The 19,794-nt window shown below is 48.7% G+C and overlaps 1 protein-coding gene across 4 annotated transcripts in view; it reads left to right on the forward strand.

Annotated features, from left to right (window-relative positions):
- traf6 (TNF receptor-associated factor 6) overlaps nt 1-17,340 on the forward strand; it is a 77,759-nt gene extending 60,419 nt beyond the window's left edge. For all 4 annotated transcript variants that reach the window (XM_072518853.1, XM_072518854.1, XM_072518852.1 and 1 more), the window contains 2 exons: nt 3,798-3,875; nt 8,747-17,340. In XM_072518853.1, coding sequence (XP_072374954.1) covers nt 3,798-3,875; nt 8,747-9,685 — 1,017 coding nt within the window. In that variant the 3' untranslated portion in view covers nt 9,686-17,340. The remainder of the gene's footprint in view (nt 1-3,797; nt 3,876-8,746) is intronic.
- Nucleotides 17,341-19,794: the final 2,454 nt, after the last annotated feature.

Genomic DNA, 19,794 nt, shown 5'->3' on the forward strand with positions numbered 1-19,794 from the left:
TTGTTAGGCCGATGGCAAAAGAGTTTTCCTTTTTCTCCCATGTCCATAAGGTGTACTCCCGGATAGATTTCTTTGTTTTGGGAAGGTCACTGATTTCGAGGGTGGAAGGAACTGAGTACTCAGCCATAGCTGTTTCAGATCATGCCCCACACTGGGTGGACCTGGAACTAGAGAGGAGAGGGAGCAGTGTCCACTCTGGCGACTGGATGTGGGATTATTGGCGGATGAGGGAGTCTGCGGAAGGGTGCGGGGATGTATCGAAAGATACCTGGAGGCCAACGACGACGGGGAGGTCCGAGTAGGAGTAGTATGGGAAGCACTAAAAGCGGTGGTCAGGGGAGAGTTGATCTCCATCAGGGCTCACAAGGGGAAAACGGAGGCCAAAGAGAGGGAAAGACTACTGGGGGAGATTTTGAGGGTAGATACAAAATATGCGGAGGCCCCGGATGAAGGACTATACAGGGAGAGGCGACGACTCCAGACGGAGTTCGATCTGCTCACCACAGGGAGGGCAGAGGCACAGTGGAGGAAGGCACAGGGGATGAGATATGAATATGGGGAAAAGGCGAGTCACCTGTTGGCCCACCAGCTGCGAAAGAGGACAGCGGAGAAGGAGATAGGGGGAGTTAGAGATGAAACGGGAGCCACGGTGCGGAGAGCAGGGAAGATAAACGAGGTGTTTGCGACCTTTTACGAGAGGCTATATAGGTCCCAACCCCCGGAGGGAAAAGAGGGGATGCAGCAGTTTCTGGACCAACTATGGTTCCCGAAGGTGGAGGAGCAGGAGGTGGCAGGCCTGTGGGCGCCAATTGGGGTGGACGAGGTGACCAAAGGGCTGGGGAACATGCAGGCAGGGAAGGCCCCGGGACCAGATGGGTTCCCGGTGGAATTCTATAGAAAATATGTGGACTCGTTGGCCCCGCTGCTGGTAAGAACCTTTAACGAGGCCAGAGAAGGGGGGACCCTACCCCCGACAATGTCGGAGGCGACGATATCACTAATCTTGAAGCGAGATAAAGATCCGCTGCAGTACGGGTCCTATCGGCATATCTCATTGCTAAATGTGGACACCAAGTTGCTGGCAAAGGTGCTGGCAATGAGGATGGAGGATTGTGTCCCGGGGGTGGTGCACGAAGACCAGACAGGGTTCGTAAAGGGGAGACAATTGAATGTCAACGTGTGACGGCTATTAGGGGTGATAATGATGCCCCCAGCAGGGGGGGAGGGAGAGATAGTGGCGGCAATGGATGCAGAGAAGGCATTTGATAGAGTGGAGTGGGAGTATCTATAGGAGGTGCTGAGGAGGTTCGGGGAGGGGTTTGTCAGCTGGGTTAAACTCCTCTACGGGGCCCCAACGTCAAGTGTGGTCACAAATCGGCAAAGGTCGGAGTATTTTCGACTACACAGGGGAACAAGACAGGGATGTCCCCATTACTGTTCGCGCTGGCAATTGAACCACTGGCCATAGCGCTGAGATACTCCAGAAAATGGAGAGGGGTGGTTAGAGGGGGAGAGGAACACCGAGTGTCACTCTATGCGGATGATCTACTGCTGTATGTGACGGATCCAGTGGGGGGGGGGGATGACAGAGGTCATGCAGATATTGAGGGCATTTGGAGATTTCTCGGGATATAGGCTTAACATGGGAAAGAGTGAGCTTTTTGTGATACACCCTGGGGACCAGAGTAGAGGGATAGATGGCCTACCGCTAAGGAGAGTGGAAAGAAACTTCCGATACCTGGGGATTCAGATAGCCAGGAGCTGGGGAACCTTACACAGACTCAATCTGACATGGCTGGTGGAACAAATGGAAGAGGATTTCAAAAGGTGGGACATGCAGCCGCTGTCACTGGCGGGCAGAGTGCAGGCAATTAAGATGATGGTCCTCCCGAGGTTCCTATTTGTGTTCCAATGTCTCCCTATACTGATCACTAAGGTCTTCTTTAAAAAAAATAGATAGGAGCATCACGAGCTTCGTGTGGGCAGGGAAGGCCCCGAGGGTAAGGAAGGGGTTCCTACAATGTAGCAGAGACAGAGGGGGACTGGCGTTGCTGAATTTGGGCGACTACTATTGGGCCGCCAACGTGGCGATGATTCGTAAATGGATGATAGAGGGAAAGGGAGCGGCGTGGAAAAAGTTGGAGATGAAGTCCTGCAAAGGGACGAGCTTGCAGGCGCTGGTGACGGCGCCATTACCGCTCTCCCCGAAAATGTTTACCACAAACCCAGTGGTGGCGGCAACATTAAGTATCTGGGGGCAATGGAGGCGACAGAGGGGTGTGTTGGGAGCCTCGGTGTGGTCCCTGATCAGGAACAACCATAGGTTTGCCCCAGGGAGGCTGGACGGAGGATTCCAGAGCTGGCACCGGGCAGGAATCAGGAGAGTGGGACACTTATTTATAGATGGGACGTTTGCGAGTTTGGGGGCGCTTGAGGAAAAGTATGAGCTGCCCCTGGGAAATACCTTTAGGTATATGCAGGTGAGAGCATTCACGAGACAACTGGTGAGGGAATTTCCGCTGCTCCCGACACAAGGGATCCAGGACAGGGTGCTTTCGGGGGTGTGGGTCGGGGAGGGCAAAGTGTCCGAGATATACCGGGAGATGAGAGAAGAGGGGGGAGGAGCTGGTGGACGAACTGAAGGGAAAATGGGAAGAAGAGCTCGGGGAGGAGATTGAGGAGGGTTTGTGGGCTGATGCCCTAAGCAGGGTAAATTCCTCTTCCTCGTGTGCCAGGCTTAGCCTGATCCAATTTAAGGTGCTGCATAGAGCACACATAACGGGAGCAAGGTTGAGCAGGTTCTTCGGAGTGGAGGACAAGTGTGGGAGATGCGGGGGAAGCCCGGCAAACCACACACATATGTTTTGGTCGTGTCCGGCATTGGAGGGGAGTGACGGGAGTGATCTCGAAGGTGGTGAAGGTCCGGCTCAAGCCAGGCTGGGGGTTAGCTATTTTTGGAGTAGAGGATGAGCCGGGAGTGCAGGAGGCGAAAGAGGCCGATGTTGTGGCCTTTGCGTCCCCAGTAGCCCGGCGAAGGATTTTACTCATGTGGAAGGAAGCGAAACCCCCCGGCCTGGAGACCTGGATAAACGATATGGCGGGGTTCATAAAACTGGAGCGGATGAAGTTTGCGCTGAGAGGATCGGCTCAAGGGTTCACCAGGCGGTGGCAACCGTTCCTCGACTATCTAGCGGAACGTTAGGGGGAAGATAGATAGCCAGCAACAGCAGCCCAGGGGGGGGTAAATTGTTTGTGTTCTAGATGGGCAGAGGGGGTGGGGGGAGCATTACTTCGTGTTATTTGGTTAGTTTACTATATTATTTAAACAATGTTATATAGCAGGTATCATGCTACCATTTTTGTTGATTTGTAAGGGAAAAACTTGTGTTTGAAAACTTTAATAAAATATATTTAAAAAAAAACATTACATCGCTGGGTCACTGGGTATATCGTTGGTCCAGGCATCCAGTTAATTCTTTGCCTTAGATTTTAAATCCCCACGTTGTTGATTTGAGAGAGTTTCTGTGCCAAAGCGAGGGGAGCAGTTTATCTAATTAACTTGTGGTTGGATGGAATTGAACTGTACTGAAATTAGTTTTGGTGGAATCTGTTTCTCTGTCCTTCCTGCAGCAGAAGGAGACTGGCGGGAGGATAAGGGTGACCATGTTGGTGTGGAAGGAAGAGGAACACACCAGACTAAGTCCAGTGGAAACTGCACTATAAACTGATCTGTTTCTGTCCCCCATGTTCACCTCACTTCTTGGTTTTTAAATTAAATGCAATCATTCTCTCTACAGATGCTGAACCATTATAATCTGGATTGCCCAAAAGCACCCGTTCCCTGCACATTTAGTGCGTTTGGCTGCCCAGAAAAGGTGAGTCAGTGCTGTACTGTTTCCTGCCATTGTAGAGCCTGATGCGAGGCATTTTTCAAGGGACTGACGTAATGTTAATGTCGAGAACCAATGTGAAATAAATGAGCCGTTGCCTCCTCACCCTGATAATTGTACCCTACTGGTTTAGAATAGAAAGTAAGTATGAGTTCTGTTCATTTTAATGTCAATCATTTATTTTAAATGGGTGAGTGGTTGTTTAATAAGATGGGAGTTTATACAAAACCCACTGATAGCACACAGAGGGAAATGAAGCCCAGAAATAATGACATCTTCACTCCTAATACTGATAAACATGAACTAATTTGCATATGAATTACTCTTAAGATCATAACATAAGAATTAGGGCAGGAGCAGGCCATTTGGGCCCCTGCCTGCTCCTCCATTCCCTAAGTTCATGGCTGATCTGATTGTGGCCTCGCTCCTCTTTCCTGTCTACCTCCTATAACCCTCGACTCTCATGTCAATCAAGAATCTACCTCGGACTTGAATATATTCAATAACCCAGCCTCCACTGCTCTCTGGGGAAGGGAATTCCAAAGATTGATGACGAAGAGAAGAAATTACCCCTCCTTTAATGGGAGGCCCATTTTGAAACTGCTCCCAAGTTCTAGGTTCCCCCAAGAGGAGACACATGCTCTCATCATCTACCCTGTCAAGTTCCCTCAGAATCTTCTCTTTCAATAAGGTCACCTCTTATTCTTTTCAACTTGAATGAGTCTAGGCCTAATCTGCTCAACCTTTCCTCATAGGACAACCCCTTCATCCCAGGAATCAACTTAGTGAACTGCCTCTAATGCAAGTATATCACCCCTTAAATAAAGAGTCTGAAACTGTATGCAATAATCCAGGTATGGTCAAGGGTAGCATTTAATTTGCCTGCCTAATTACTTGTAGTGGCTGCATGCAAGGACACCCAACTCTCTGTACCGTAACAATCTGCAGTCTGTCTCCATTCTAAATAATCTGCTTTTGTATTCTTTCCATGAGTGGACAACCTCATATTTTCCCATACTTTACCCCATTCACTTAACCCAACTATACCCCTCTTTGCATCTTTGTGTCCTTCTCCCTTTGTATCATCAGCAAATTTCGCTAAAGTACACTAGATCCCAACATCCAAGTCATATTACAGATCGTAGATAGTTTTAAAAAAAAAAATCTTTTATTGGCTTGTCTCTTATTTATAAACAGTTGTGTGTATACATTTTTTTTTCTTTAAAATTTAGAGTACCCAATTAATTTTTTCCAATTAAGTGCAATTTAGCGTGGCCAATCCACCTACCCTGCACATCTTTGGGTTGTGGGGACGAAACCCAGGCAAACACGCGGAGAATGTGCAAACTCCACATAGACAGTGACCCAGAGCCAGGATCGAACCTGGGACCTCGGCGTCGTGAGGCAGGAGTGCTAACCACTGTGCCACCGTGCTGCCCCGTTGTGTGTATACATTACGTTTTCTTGCCTGCGCTAATTTACTTTATTGTACAGAAAGGTTTATTTTATCCTTCATTTAGCTAACTCTAGTACATTTTGTTGCCCTCTGGATCGGGCTATAATTCCCCCACCCCCACCCTCCAGGTTGCGCAGTCCTTTGGTTCCTCATCTACCTTGTTTTTTTTGTTCTTGGCTTACTCCTCGTTGCTGGCCTCGACCAGGTTTTGGAACAGGCCGACGAATTGCCCCCAAGTATCCAGGAAGCCTTCCTCTGACCCTCGGATGGCGTACTTAATCTTCTCCCGGTGGAGAAATTCCAAGTGGTCAGCGGGCCAGTCTGCAGCTTTGGGTGGTGCTGCCGATTGCCAGCCGAGCAGGATTCTCTGGCGTGCGATTAGGGGAGCGAAAGCAAGGGCGTTGGCCTCCTTCCCCATGTGTAACTCTGGGTGCTCCGGTACCCCAAATATTGCTACTATTGGGCATGGCTTCACCCTCGCACCCACAACCTAGGACATTGCCTCGGAGAAGGCTGTCCAGAACGCAGCAGGTTTGTGGCAAGCCCAAAACGTGGGTGTGGTTGGCCGGGCCCCTCTGGCACCGTTCACATTTGTCCTCCACCTCTGGGAAGAATCTGCTCATTCGGGTTCTGTCAGGTGCGCTCTGTGCACCACTTTGAGCTGCATTAGGCTTAGCCTTGCGCAGGAGGAGGTGGAGATCACCCTGCGTGGCCGCTACCACTGGGCTCGTTGTGTATCTTGCTGAGGAGGATGGGAGTGCTGCTGTAGCCAGGGCCCGGAGAGTCGTTCCTTTACAGGATGCCTCCTCCATTTGTACCCAATCTGTGTCGGGTTCTTGTACCCAACCCCTCACTCTTTCTACCATTGCTGCCAGTGGTAGTATTGTAGGTTTGGTAAGGCCCCTTTGAATTTTCTTCTTTGCAGTGTCGGTTTGGGAATTCTCGGGTCTCCCCCCCCCCCCCCCCCCCCCCCAAAAAAAACCACCACACACACACAAACGCCATGATTAGACTGTCGACGTTTTGGAAAAAGGCCTTGGGGGTGAAGATCGGAATGGATCAAAACAGGTTGATCGTCTGAGAGTGGGAGTGAGCCCCACTGTTGAAGGTCTCTTCTTACTTCCTCCACCAGGCTGGTCAGGTTCCACTTGTGGATCTGTGTCCAGTCTCTGGCTATCTGGATCCCCAGGTAACGGAATCTGTTCTGGGCTGTTTTGAACGGGAGCCCCTCCAGCTCTGTCCCTCCCCCTTTTGGGTTCACTGGGAATGCCTCACTTTTGCCCAGGTTAAGTTTGTAGCCCAAGAAGGTTCCAAACTCTTTCAGTACTTGCAGTATTGCCTCCAGTCCCTCCTGTAGCTTCGAGGAGCAGGTCATCTGCATAGAGTGAAACTCTGTGCTCTCTGTCTCCTCTCCGGATTCCCTTTCAGCTTTTCGCGTCCCACAGGGCTATCGGCAGCGGTTCGATCGCTAGCGCAAACAAGAGTGGGTACAGGGGGCAGCCCTGTCTTCCTCTCTGTAGCTGGAAGTATACAGAGCTGGTGGTGTTAGTTCAGACGCTCGTCTTGGGAGCATTGTACAGGAGCCTCACCAGGCGGTGAACCCTGCTCCTAGCCCAAACCGTTCCAGTACATCGAGGCGATAGTTCCATTCGACTCTGTCGAAGGCCGTTTCTGCGTCCAGGTAGACAATCATCTCTGGTGTTCTCTCCCGGGGGGGCCTTATTACATTCAGCAGCCGCCTGATGTTTGCTGTGAGCTGCCTACCCTTGACAAAGCCCACTTGGTCCTCTGTGACCACCTCTGGTACCCAGCCCTCCAACCTTTTGGCCAGGTATTTTCGCATCCATGTTCAGCAGTGAAATGGGTCTGTATGATCCACATTCCAGCAGGTCTTTATCTTTTTTGGGTATCAGTGAGATTGTGGCCTGTGCTAGCGTGGGGGGGCAGGTTGCCCCTTGCCGGTGAGTCCGCGAGCATGTCCCTTAGGTGTTTCCAGTTGTTTAGCAGCTTAATTATCAGACTGGCTAATCCTTTTTAAAAGCAGTCACTTTGTACCCTTGACTTTGTAACTTTCTGTTCTTACCATGACTCCGTCACAATGCTCACACTTCAGGGAGGAAGTTTAAAATGTATAGAAATCGAAATGGGCACAATAAAATTAAAGCTAGGTTGTTCAGGAGTAATATCAGGAAGCACTTATTCACACAGTTGGCAGGGGAAATCTGGAACACTGCTTCATAAATCAGTTGTGACAGGGGTTCAGTTAGAAATGTTAAAACAAGATTTTAACAAGGGCAGTACGATAGCACAGTGGTTAGCACAGTTGCTTCATAGCTCCAGGGTCCCAGGTTCGATTCCCGGCTTGGGTCACTGTCTGTGCGGAGTCCGCACGTTCTCCTTGTGACTGCGTGGGCTTCCTCCGGGAGCTCCGGTTTTCGCCCACAGTCCAAAGATATGCAGATTAGGTGGAAAGTGTTCAAAAAGCTTAAATGGGTTACGGGGATAGGGTGGTGGTGTGGGCTGCTCTTTCCAAGAGTCGGTGCGGACTCAATGGGCTGAATGGCCTCCTTCTGCACTGTAGATTCTATGATTCTAAGATTGATTTTTTGTTAAGGATATCTGGATAGATGGGGTTCAGGTACAGATCAGCCATGATTAAACTGAATGATACAACAGGCGTGAGGGACTGAATGGCCTCCTACTACTGCCATTAAGGTCTCTGCAGTAAGTAGTGAGCAAAGAGGCTGCTTCTGAAAGTTAGTGACTCTAGAGTGTTGGCGCTGTCCTGTTTTCCCCCCCCTCTCACCCCCACCCTGTCTCTCCCACCACCCATTCTTGGGGAAGTCTTGCAGAAGGTGCTGCGTTCTCTTTTTTCACTTCCACCAAAAGCCTTTTGAACTGAAATGTGCATTAAGCACTTCTTCCTCTTCCCGACACTTACTAACCTTCCATTTCCAGCATTAAAAAAAATAAAAAATTTCTAGTGCTTGCATTTTTTCTCTAACTCGATTCGAACTATCATATTTAGATTATTGAGTTGCGTTCTCAACCTTGATCTCAGCCCCCCGCCCCCCCCGGAATCTTTCCATTCCTCCAATTTTGGCCTCTTAAGAATCTCTACTTTCCTTCTCCAAATCACCTTGCCCCAATTGTTAGCAGCAGTGTCTTTCTTCCTTTAAGACATATCTAACTCTTTAACCAACCTTTTTATTATCTGACCCACTACCTCCAAATAACATTCATGTCAAATTCTATCTGGTAATCACCCCTTGGGAAGTTTTTGCTATGTTAAAGATGCTATATAAATATAATTGTTGCTTCCTTGATCAACAAAATTGATTAAATGAAATGCAAGCTGTAGAATGGGGACCTGCTAATATGTCTGCTTCAAATCATTCAGATGCAGAGAAATGATCTGGCGATGCACCTTCAGGACTACACACAGGCCCACATGCGGATGATGGCCCAAACGCTGCGCAGTGTGAGCACAGGACTAAACTCCCAGGTGTCCTGCATTGACATGCTGAGTTCAGAGGTCGACTTCCAACCAGCTACACTCCCAGGGCCACTGCAGGCCTCGCACTTGCAGTCATCATCTCCCCTGCCACCTGGGGCTTCAGCATCATGTGTCTGCTCGCCTCTAATCCAGAACCTGAAAGAGACTGTCCAGCAGCTGGAGGGGCGACTGGTCCGGCAGGATCATCAGATCCGTGAGCTCACTGCCAAAATGGAGACGCAGAATGGTCAAGTGGCAGATCTGAAAAGGGGTGTCCGTACACTGGAGGAGCGTCTCGGTGAGCTGGAGGCCCAGCAATACAATGGGATTTTTATCTGGAAGGTGGAGAACTTCAGCGCCCACCAGCAGGCGCAAGCAGAGGACCAGCCTGTGGTGCTGCACAGCCCCGGATTCTATACTGGCAAGCCAGGCTACAAGTTGTGTCTCCGCCTGCACCTGCAGACACCTAGTGCCCAACGCTGCTCCAACTACATTTCACTCTTTGTGCATACCATGCAGGGCGAGTATGACAGCTACCTGCCCTGGCCTTTCCAAGGCACCATCCGGCTCTCTATCCTCGATCAGTCCGAGGGCCCAGTCAAGCAGAACCACGAGGAGGTAATGGAAAGCAAACCCGAGCTGCAGGCCTTCCAGCGGCCCTACCAGCCACGCAACCCCAAAGGCTTTGGCTACGTCACCTTCCTGCATCTCAAGGCCCTCAGTCAACACATGTATGTGAAAGATGACATGCTGCTGGTGCGCTGTGAGGTTGTGACCAGGTCGAATCTGAACTGGATGAGGAAGAATGACTTCCAGCCCCGTTCAGCAGAAGGCTGTCTGTGACACTTGGCTGGTGCTGCACTGCTGTTAATTGTGTAACTTTATGTTCCCAGGGCAAGGGCCAGAGCTATAACAATACAGCCAGTTAACAGTGTTACTTTACAGGAACGTAGGCTTCCTCTTGCCCCATCTTCCTCAGTCACTCCAACACAGAATGTCCCATTGCTCTGAGTGCTGGAATATCACTGGTTACAGTGATAGGTAATGGGTGTAGGATGGTAAATTTGAATTGAATTGCCAGCCATTCACTTACAGAATTTTATTTTCATATCTGGAATCGATCCTTATAATGTTCCTTTATCAGTGTGATTTAGCTGATTTATGTCTAATGTGCCTGACACCACACATCTATTGTATAATAAATGCGAATGTATATTTTTTTACGCTAGTCAAGCTAAAGGACATTGGTGCTGGGAAGGGACTGAATGTGTAGGAAGTTTGTTTCCTGCTCACAGATGTGAGAGTTGTTTTCAGTCTGATTCCCTATCTTCTGCTTGGACATACATTTGAGCCGACACTTCAGTCTTATCTTTTTTTTTAGAAAATATTTTATTGAAGCATTTGTAATTTTCACAGTTTAACACATTAACATTTCTTAAACAACACGTGGGCCGACACATGCAAAAAAAAACCTAATAAAACAACCTGTATACTGAGCTCGCTGTCCTTATCTAACACTGCCATGCCTCCTATTCCCCCCCCCTCTTACTGCTGACGTTCAACTTACTTTGAAGAAGTCGATGAACAGTTGCCATCTCTGAGTGAACCCCTGAGTTGATCCTCTCAAGGCGAACTTGACTTTTTCCAGGCTGAGAATCACTACCATATCGCTGACCCACACACCTGACTTTGGGGGCTCCGAGTCTCTCCATCCCAGCAAAATCCGTCTCCGGGCCACCAGGGAGGAGAAGGCCAGAACATCGGGCCCCACCCCCAGGCCTCCGGATATCCCAAATATTGCCAATTCTGGACCCTCCCATCCAGGACTTCTGACATAACGTCAGCAAATCCCTGCAAGAATCCCCTCAACTTCGGACATGCCCAGAACATGTGTACATGGTTAGCCGGGTTACCCCTACACTGCCCACATCTGTCCTCCTCCTCCCCAAAGAACCTGCTCATCCGGGCTACCGTCATGTGGGCCCTGTGGACCACTTTGAACTGGATCAGGCTAAGTCTGGCATAGGACGAAGATGAATTGACTCTCTTGAAGGCTTTTTCCCATTTTTCAATTTCCAGCTCTCTTCCTAGCTCCTCTTCCCACTTCCGCTTCACCTCCCTGATCGGTGCTCGCTCCCATTCCATGTATATCTCCGAAATCCTCCCCCCTCCAACCTGTTTTTGACATCACCTTATCCTGTAGTCCCCTCAGGGGGAGGCGAGGGAAGCTTGGAACCTGCCTTCGTACAAAGTCCCGGACCTGAAGGTATCGAAACCCATTCCCGCCCGGAAGCTCAAACTCCTCCTCTAGTGCCTTCAAGGTCGGAAAGCCCTCCTGGATAAATAAATCCTCAAATCTCTCGATGCCTGCCTGCTGCCACCTCCCGAAGCCCCCATCCAGCCTCCCCAGGACAAACCGGTGATTGTTACAAATCGGAGACCACACTGACGCCCCCTCCAATCCCATGTGCTGCGTCCATTGCCCCCATACCCTTGGGGCTGCCACCAGCACAGGGCTTGTAGAGTACAGAGCCGGTGAAAACGGCAGGGGCACCGTTAGTAAAGCATCCAAACTCTTACCCTTGCAGGATGCCGCTTCCACTCACTCCCAGGCCGACCCCTCCCCCACTACCCACTTCCTGACCGTCGATATGTTGGCCACCCAGTAATAATTACTAAAGCTTGGGAGGGCCAGGCCCCCCTCTACGCGACCCCGCTTCAGGAGTGCCTTCTTTAGTCTCGGGGGTTTCCCCCACCCAAACACAACCTGTAATCGCCACATTTATTTTTCTAAAATAAAGCCTTTGGGACAAAAATCGGAAGGCATTGAAAAAAGAACAGCAGTCTTGGGATGACTGTCACCTTCACCACTGGACCATTTCCGCTCGCGTCAGCGGGAGCATGTCCCATCTGTGGAAATCCCTTTTCATTTGGTTGCCCAGATTTAACTTGTGGAGCTGCCCCCACTCTTTAGCCACTTGAATCCCTAAATATCTAAAACTCCCCGCCACCACTTTAAAAGGTAATTCCCTCAGTCTCCTTTCCTGCGCCAGTGCCTGGATCAAAACATCTCGCTCTTTCCCATATTCAGCATGAAGCCTGAAAATCGCCCAAATTCCCCCAGTACCTCCATGATTTTGGTCATTCCCCCCACTGGGTCTGTAACGTAAAGCAGCAAGTCATCCGCATAAAGAGAAACCCTGTGCTCCACCGCCCCCCTCACTATTCCCCGCCACACACCCGATGTTCTAAGGGCCATTGCTAAAGGCTCTATGTCCAGGGCAAACAGTAATGTGGAGAGCGGGCATCTCTGCCTTGTCCCTCTCCTGAGACTAAAGTATTCTGACCGTGTTCGGTTGGTTCTCACATTTGCCACCGGGCCCTGATATAACAGCCGGACCCAGTCCCAAACCCAAACCTGCCTAAAATATCCCATAGTTACTTCCACTCCACCCAGTCGAAAGCCTTCTCCGCGTCCATGGCTACTACCACCTCAGCCTCATGCCCCTCGGCTGGCACCATTATAACATTGAGAAGCCGTCTAATATTGGACGCCAGGCGCCTGCCCTTCACAAATCCCGTCTGATCCTCACCTATTTCCTCCGGGACACATTCCTCTATTCTGGTGGCCAAGATATTTGCCAGTAATTTAGCATCTACATTTAAAAGGGAAATTGGTCTATACGATCCACAGCTCTCCAGGTCCTTGTCTCGCTTCAGGATGAGAGAGATTGATGCCTGTGATAGCGCTGGGGAAAGCACTCCCAACTCCTTGGATTCATTTAAAGCCTTAACTAACCGGCCCCACTAGCCCCGAAAACATTTTATAAAATTCCACTGGGAATACGTCCGGTCCTGGGGCCTTCCCCGATTGCATTGCCCCCAATCCGTCTTATCACTTCACCGAGCCCAATTGGGCCCCCAAGACTTCCACCAGCTCCTCATCTGCCTTCGGGAACTCTATCCTCTCCAGGAATTGGTTCATTCGCTCCTCCCCTGCAGGGGGTTCTGACTCTATACAAACGACTATAGAATTCACAAAACACGTCATTAACCGCCCCGGGTCCCTCACAAATTTCCCCTTCACATCCTTAATTTTCCCTATCTCTCGCGCCGCCTCCTGCTTCCTCAGCTGATGTGCTGACATCCTGCTAGCTTTCTCCCCATATTCATATACTGCCCCTTTTACCCTCCTCGGCTGTCCCTCCGCCTTGCCTGTGGAAAGGAACCCAAAATCCATTTGAAGTCTCTGACGCTCCTTCAGGAGCACCTCATTCGGAGACTCTGCATATGTCCTATCCACATGTAAGATTTCTCCTACTAGCCCTGTTGAGCTCCGCCCGTTTAGCCATTTCCCTATGGGCCCGAATTGAAATATATTCCCCTCTGATGACCACTTTCAATGCCTCCCACACCATCTCAGCCACGATCTCTCCCATGTCATTGGTTTTTATATACCCCCAAATGGCCTCCCTCACTCGCTCACATATCTTGTCGTCTGCTAACAGCCCTGCATCTAGCCTCAACTGTGGAGCTGAGAATTTCCCGTGTTCACCTGTAGGTCTAGCCAATGTGGCGCATTGGCCGATACTACGATTGCTGAATACTCTGTGTCCACCACCCACGCTAACAATGTTTTGTCCAATATTAAAAAAAAGCGATCCTGGAGTACACCTTGTGCACATGAGAGCAGAATGAATATTCCTTGCGCCTTGGCTTCTCAAATCTCCACGGATCAACACCCCCCATGTGCTCCATGAACCCCCGCAGCTCTTTTCGCCATTGCTGATACTTTCCCCGACCTAGAACTCAACCGGTCCATCCTAGGCTCCAAGACCGTGTTAAAATCACCCCCCATAACCAACCGGTGCGAGTCGAGGTCTGGGATTTTCCCCAGCATCTTCCTAACAAACTGGACTTCGTTCCAGTTTGGGGCATATATATTTACCATCACCACTGTCATTCCCTCTAGTTTCCCGCTCACCATAATAAATCTGCCTCCCGGGTCTGTCTCCATTTTCCCCACAAACGCCACCCTTTTGTTAATCAGGATGGCCACCCCCCTTGTTTTAAAGTCGAATCCTGAATGGAACACCTCTCCGACCCATCTCTTTTTCAGTCTAAATTGATCCCCAGCTTCAAGTGTGTCTCCTGTAACATGGCCACGTCCGCCTTTAACTGTCTCAAGTGTGCAAAAACAGGACCGGCCCATTCAGGCCACGAACATTCCATGTAACCAGTCTGGGAGGGGGGGGGAGCTCTTGCCCTCCTCCCCTGTCGATCAGCCATGACCTTTCCTAGGCCAGCCCTTAGCCCATGGCCCGCACCTCCGCAGATACGTCCCTCGGCAGCAATAGCCATCTAGTCTCCATCTCCAGCCTCCTGGAAGTCCCCTAATCGTCAGCAGTAACCCCCCCCCCCCCCACCTCGTCACTTTTCAACTCACCCCCCCACTTCGCTACCGTGAGCCAGCCTTACCAGCTAGCCTAGCAGCTCCACCCCTGATGCCTAAAAGTCAACCAGCTGCTGGACCGTTGCCCCCCAACTCTGAACATAAGTTTTCAAAACAATAGCACCAAATACAGAAAGCAAACACACCATCCATTAAGGTCTAACCTCAACGGCCCACCCCTCCCCTTTACAACATCTTATCAATCCCATCACCTTCAAACAAAGCCCCAAACAATGGAAGTGTAAACAAACAGGATAAATGGAGAGACAGAAAAAATTATGCATGTAAAGACTCAAATAGATGTCTTTCCCTCCTGGAACATCTCAATTTGAGAACTTTTCTTTACCCCCTCCATTTCCCCCCCCCCCTTTTTTTTCATGGAACAAAAGGAAGAAACTGTAACTTAGTACATACACTGAAAGGTTAGAGTTAGATAACTCAAAAATCCTTCTCTTCCCGGTCATTCCAACTCAAGTTACAGTGCACCACAGAAATTTTTGATTTAAATAGCTACTGACCAGTTTTTTCTTTTTATTAAGTCCTTAAGGGTCCCCCAGGTTGTTGCCTTTCATAAAGCCCGCCACTTCTTCCGGCGAACCAAAATATAGTTGCCGTTCCTCGTAGGTTACCCAAAGTCGGGCCGGGTAGAGCAGTCCAAATTTTATTCCCTTCGCATACAGGCCACTTTATTAAAACTCGCCCTCCTCTTAGCAAGTTCTGCTCCCAAGTCTTTGTAAACCCCAATCTCGCCGCCTTCCCATACGAACCATTTTGTCTCCCTAGCCCATCTCATGGTGTGTTCTTTGTCCGGGAATCGGTGCAGCCTCACCACCATCGCCCTTGGGGGCTCACGACCCTGGGACTTGCGCATAAGTGCCCTGTGAGCCCGGTCAACCTCCAATGGCCTGTCGAACGCCTCTGCCCCCTTCATTTTCTCGAACATCTTCACAACATAGCACTGTCATCCAATCCTTCCTTTCCCTCTGGCAGACCGACGATCTGAACGTTCTGCCTGTGGGAATGATTCTCCAGCTCTTCCACCTTTTCCAGCAGCTGCTTTTGCCGATCCTGTAGAATTTGCAGTGCCATCCCAGTGGACTGCTCCTGTAGCTTTTGGATAGACTGTCCCTTGGCCGTCACTGTCGCCTCCATCCGGTCGACAACTTCCTTAATCGAGGCTACCACCTTGGTCAAGTTCTCCGCACACTCTTTACGGTGCCGGGCGAACATGTACCAAACTGATCCATTGACCTTTGAGTCGCCGGGGTGGACCTAGCTTCTCAGCCATTGCAGCCACCAAGCTCAGATCCTCACTTCCAACCAACTTTTGATTCCTTTTGCGATTACCTTTTCAGCGTTGTTCCATAGGATAGGGGTTGCCTTCTCCTCTCACTTTTATCCACTTATGTTAGAACGAATTTCCGCGAAAATCCAGCTTAAAAGTCGTTAAAAAAAACACCAAGAACGAGAGCTGCTAAATGTGCGACTGTTCACAGCATAGTCCCCACCGGAAGTCTTCAGTCCTATCTTGCACAGTGTCCTTTCAAGAGCAGAAACCTTGCTTCGTTTTGAGGCCTCATCAGGTTGCAGTTCCAAGCGCCAGAGGGTGGGCCTTTCTTCCCCTCTTTCCTGAGTTTAGTTCCTTTCTTCCTCCTCTCTGATTTGCTCCATTCCTATCTTGAAATCTTATTTACGTGCTGGCTGAGTTCCAGGAACTGTGTTAAAGTGATGATTCTTCAGGTCTGAGCCAAGACTGCAGGTGCTGGTAAGTTGTTCATCCCCTCTACTTGCTTGATATGTACATAGAATTTCCAGCAACATTTTCTGAATGTTGTTTACCCTCTACCCAAGGTTCCCCACTAGATTCCAGGGGTATCCCTTCTCTCAGCATTGAAATTGACTAACTTGGCATAAATCTGACATGAAATATAGGACCTTACTTAACTTGCTCCAGCCTCAGAAGGATCAGCATTACTTAAAGACGAAAGTGGGGGCTTTCCTAATTTGCTGACTCACTGTTGGCTCTTTACTTCACACCACTTACGAATGACCATACAATCTGTTTAATTTCATGGCTGTTTGTGGGATCTTGCTGTGCCCTATAATAAAAACAGTGAGGACATTGAAATACTTCAGGAATTGTGAAGACATAAAAGGTGCTACATAAAAGCTCTGTCATGGTGTCGGTTGGCCGCCTGTGAATTGAAAATTGCTGCAGGGTCATGGGGAGCAGTCAGCTGTGTTTCATTATTAAATGTGCCTCATTCTGGCAAAGTAATAGTGACCATATATTTTTGTTTTCGCACAATTTCCCTGACAAAGATCATTACAATGGAGTAAGAAATTTCACATCTTAACCATTCCAGTTAATTCTGCAATATCCTCGGGCTTCCAAAAGTGCACATTTCTGGCTACTTCTCATTCATCTCTGAATTAAAAACCTTCCCCATATCAGTGGATAAAGGCCACCAACCAGTATAAAATTAAATCATGCAGGCCAATAGGTCCCAGGTTGATGCTCTGCTCTGTACTGAAGGAGCTGGGGCAACAGATGAGGTGCTGCAGTTTGCCTGAGAACTGCTGGGCTGGGTTGCAGACAAATCATCAGCCATCTCTTCCGTCGCCTCCTGCTCTAAAGTATTGGAAGCTGGTGAGAACAGTTGAGTGCTTTAGCTGGGATGACATTTATGGTTGAGTGACCTGTGCAATCTGCAACAGAGGGGATAGCCCTTTGGGTGAAGTGGTCTAAAGAACATGCCACTTATTAAACTATTGCATCAGTCAACATCAATTGATTGTTAAAAAGAAAGAATAGCGTATCAGATTTCTCAGGCTTAATTCCCACAATGAATTGGATGAAGTGCATTGATTGACATTTGGGCCATCATTTAGCCTGATTACAAAATTATGTGTTGAATGAGCAGTTAATGATTTTGGTGATGGTGTTTAAAGGAGGAATGCTAGTTTGATCAACAAGAGTTGTCTCGGTGAGGGGGAAAAATACAAGAAACAAAGCATTTGATTAAAAAATATGAGAACGATGCAAGTTATGCGTATGGATGTTTTCTACCCTTTTGCCTCCAGTTTCACCCTGTATTTTGGACTACTTTTGGATGAAGGACATTGGCTCAAATGCCACTCCAGACACTTCACATTCACTTCACTTCACCTCAGCCCAGCACTTCGAACATTCAGATCTGAGGCCCAGTTGCAGTTCAAACTGAAGGATCTCATGGTATTATTCAAAAAAGAACATGGGAGTTCTCCCAACATCCTGGCCGACATTTATTTCTTAACCAACAACGTTTACGACTATATTTTTTTCCCACTTTTATATGTGGGACTTTGTTGTGCACAAGTTGGATATTGTACTTGGCTATGATACAACATTAACTACTTCACCCTTTTTTTTTACAGTTATAGTGCACATGGTGATTCTTGGGCTGTTCCTGATAAGTATTTCTGTCAATCTAGTTTAAAAAATATTTTTATTGGATTTTTACATTTTTACAAATATCAAACAAAGCAAAAGAAAAAAAAAGTCATCAATACAGAATATAGTCAACAGCACAAAGATACATCACACCCATCTCTAAAAAATAAAATTCATGGGAATGGAAACATCATGGGTACCCCAGCACTAAGTGGGAATTACTTGCACCCCACAACACAATCCAACCCACATCCAGGCCCAGGGCAGAGCAGACAATAAGCATATGACTACAAAATTATGAAGAGAGGACCAGCAATAACAGATCCAAGTTATTCTCAGACCCAGGATCACAAATGAATGAAGATTATTCTTAGACCAGGGTCACCAATGAATGAAGAAGAAAAAAGTAAATACCAGAGCCAATCCCATGTCCAATGCACCCGTGAAGTGCCCAATAACAAATAGGGAATAAGCTACCCGACCACCAAGCAGATAATACGCCCAAGGGGAATGACAGGATAACAATGAGGCCAGAAATTTAAGTAAGGATGACCCCAGTCCCAGTCAAAAGGGAGAGCATCACCCTGGGCAGAAAGGAGCCGTCAAGACTTCCCCCGGGAAGGACCGTCCTGGGAAAGAGAGCTGACCCACCTCCCCCCTGGTACCAGGGGATCTATCCCAGCAACCAGGGCCACCCAGGAAAAAAGCCAGCACCACCACAAAAGGTACACTCAAGGTGGACCTGCTGCTAATCAGGCACCAAGACCCAACCACCTACCACATATGCCTTCACCTCCCTCCAGTAAGAGAAAGGCAAGTGCAAGGTGACCGACACAATGGAAGAATCACATCCGAAGTGTCTCATAGAAAAATACAGCACAGAACAGGCCCTTCGACCCACGATGTTGTGCCGAACCTTTGTTCTAGATTAATCATAGAATTTATACAGTGCAGAAGGAGGCCATTCGGCCCATTGAGTCTGGAAAGAGCACCCTACCCAAGGTCAACACCAAGGGCAATTTATCATGGCCAATCCACCTAACCTGCACATCTTTGGACTGTGGGAGGAAACCGGAGCACCCGGAGGAAACCCACGCACACACTGGGAGGATGTGCAGACTCCGCACAGACAGTGACCCAAGCCGGAATCGAGCCTGGGACCCTGGAGCTGTGAAGCAATTGTGCTATCCATAATGCTACCGTGCTGCCCTTAAGAACAAATTAATCTACGCGATATCATTCTACCGTAATCCATGTACCTATCCAATAGCTGCTTGAAGGTCCCTAATGTTTCCGACTCAACTACTTCCACAGGCAGTGCATTCCATACCCCCACTACTCTCTGGGTAATGAACCTACCTCTGACATCCCCCCTATATCTTCCACCATTCACCTTAAATTTATGTCCCCTTGTAATGGTTTGTTCCACCCGGGGAAAAAGTCTCTACTCTAATTATTCCCCATATCATCTTATAAACCTCTATCAAGTCGCCCCTCATCCTTCTCCGTTCTAATGAGAAAAGGCCTAGCACCCTCAAACCTTTCCTCGTAAGACCTACTCTCCATTCCAGGCAACAGGTAAATCTCCTTTGCACCTTTTCCAAAGCTTCCACATCCTTCCTAAAATAAGGCGACCAGAACTGTACACAGTACTCCAAATGTGGCCGTACCAAAGTTTTGTACAGCTGCATCATCACCTCACGGCTCTTAAATTCAATCCCTCTGTTAATGAACACTAGCACACCATAGGTCTTCACAGCTCTATCCACTTGAGTGGCAACTTTCAAAGATGTATGAACATAGACCCCAAGATCTCTCTGCTCCTCCACATTGCCAAGAACTCTCCCGTTAACCCTGTATTCCGCATTCATATTTGTCCTTCCATAATAGACAACCTCACATTTTTCAGGGTTAAACTCCATCTGCCACTTCTCAGCCCAGCTCTGCATCCTATCTATGTTTCTGCAGCCGACAACAGCCCTCCTCACTATCCACAACTCCACCAATCTTCGTATTGTCTGCAAATTTACTGACCCACCCTTCAACTCCCTCATCCAAGTCATTAAT

Source organism: Scyliorhinus torazame, chromosome 10 (assembly GCF_047496885.1).
Source record: "Scyliorhinus torazame isolate Kashiwa2021f chromosome 10, sScyTor2.1, whole genome shotgun sequence".
NCBI lineage: Eukaryota > Metazoa > Chordata > Chondrichthyes > Carcharhiniformes > Scyliorhinidae > Scyliorhinus > Scyliorhinus torazame.